Raw genomic sequence first — 1063 nt, 5'->3', positions numbered from 1 at the left:
GGCAACGAACGCTACCGGATAAAAAGATGCCGTCCTATACACATCTGGTAGAGTTCCTCAAAACACGGACGAACGGCGACAGAACAAGCCCGACGACCACGACAAAAAAAACGTCCGAAAAACACAATCGACAACGACAACACGCGCCGCGAAGCATCACCTTCGCCACTACACATAGGCCGACGGCGTGTCCAAGTTGCAAGGGACAACATAAAATATGGCATTGCGATGTCTTCAAGGCGAAGTCGGTCAAAAATCGCCTTGAAATCGTCAAAAGGGCTTCCCTATGCACCAATTGTCTAGGCCAAGGGCACACTATCGCCCAGTGCTCTGCCGGTCCATGTCGCATATGCAGACAGCGACATCATACATACTTGCATCAACACCAACGTCACGGCAAGTCACGGTCTTCGAGCGGTCGATCGTCGAGCGACCGATCATCGGGTGGACGCTCTTCACTTAGCTCACCGACTCCTCGTTCGTCACATCGTTCGAGACGCGCGTCTACGTCTTCCAAGTCGTCTCACCGGTCGTCTTCCCGGTCGTCTTCCAAGTCGTCTCCACGGTCGTCACCCCGAACGTCACCAAAACACGAACCTCGGCCAACACGTACACATACAACCGGATCAAAGTCATCGTCTAGTCCTCAAAGACAAGAAAGGAAGTGACTATCTCAGACGACTTTAATTGGGACCGAATTAAAGAGGACCGAATTACTGACCTCGGTTCCCTCTAAACCATTACAACATAATCTCTTAGTCACGGCGCAGGTCAACATACAAAACAATAAGAAACAACCATTCCGTTGTAGAGCCTTGCCAGACACCGGCTCTAGCATGAATTTCATTACCGAAGAACTCGCTTATGCATTAAAACTCAACCAACGGAAATGTTCGGTCCCAATCGGAACTCTCGACGCGTTATCGACGACCTCGAAACGCTACGTCACGGCCACGATCACTTCAATTGACGGCGCATACGAACGCACACTGACGTTCCTGGTCATCCCAACCATATCGACCTGGGTCCCAGATCAACCCGTAGATCGCTCAACAATGCAAAT

At 50.9% G+C, this 1063-nt stretch overlaps 1 protein-coding gene across 1 annotated transcript; it reads left to right on the top strand.

Moving 5' to 3' along the window:
* Positions 1-8: 8 nt before the first annotated feature.
* On the top strand, positions 9-684 carry LOC122577407 (serine/arginine-rich splicing factor 7-like; the record flags this gene model as incomplete). The annotated part of the gene is made up of 1 exon (XM_043748704.1): positions 9-684. A coding segment is annotated over one exon (660 nt), but the record flags the coding sequence as incomplete, so codon positions are not given.
* Positions 685-1063: the final 379 nt, after the last annotated feature.

The sequence above is a fragment of the Bombus pyrosoma genome, unplaced genomic scaffold (genome assembly GCF_014825855.1).
Source record: "Bombus pyrosoma isolate SC7728 unplaced genomic scaffold, ASM1482585v1 HiC_scaffold_4565, whole genome shotgun sequence".
NCBI lineage: Eukaryota > Metazoa > Arthropoda > Insecta > Hymenoptera > Apidae > Bombus > Bombus pyrosoma.
The sequence above is the reverse complement of the archived record's forward strand: the minus strand, read 5'-3'. Positions and strand labels throughout refer to the sequence as shown.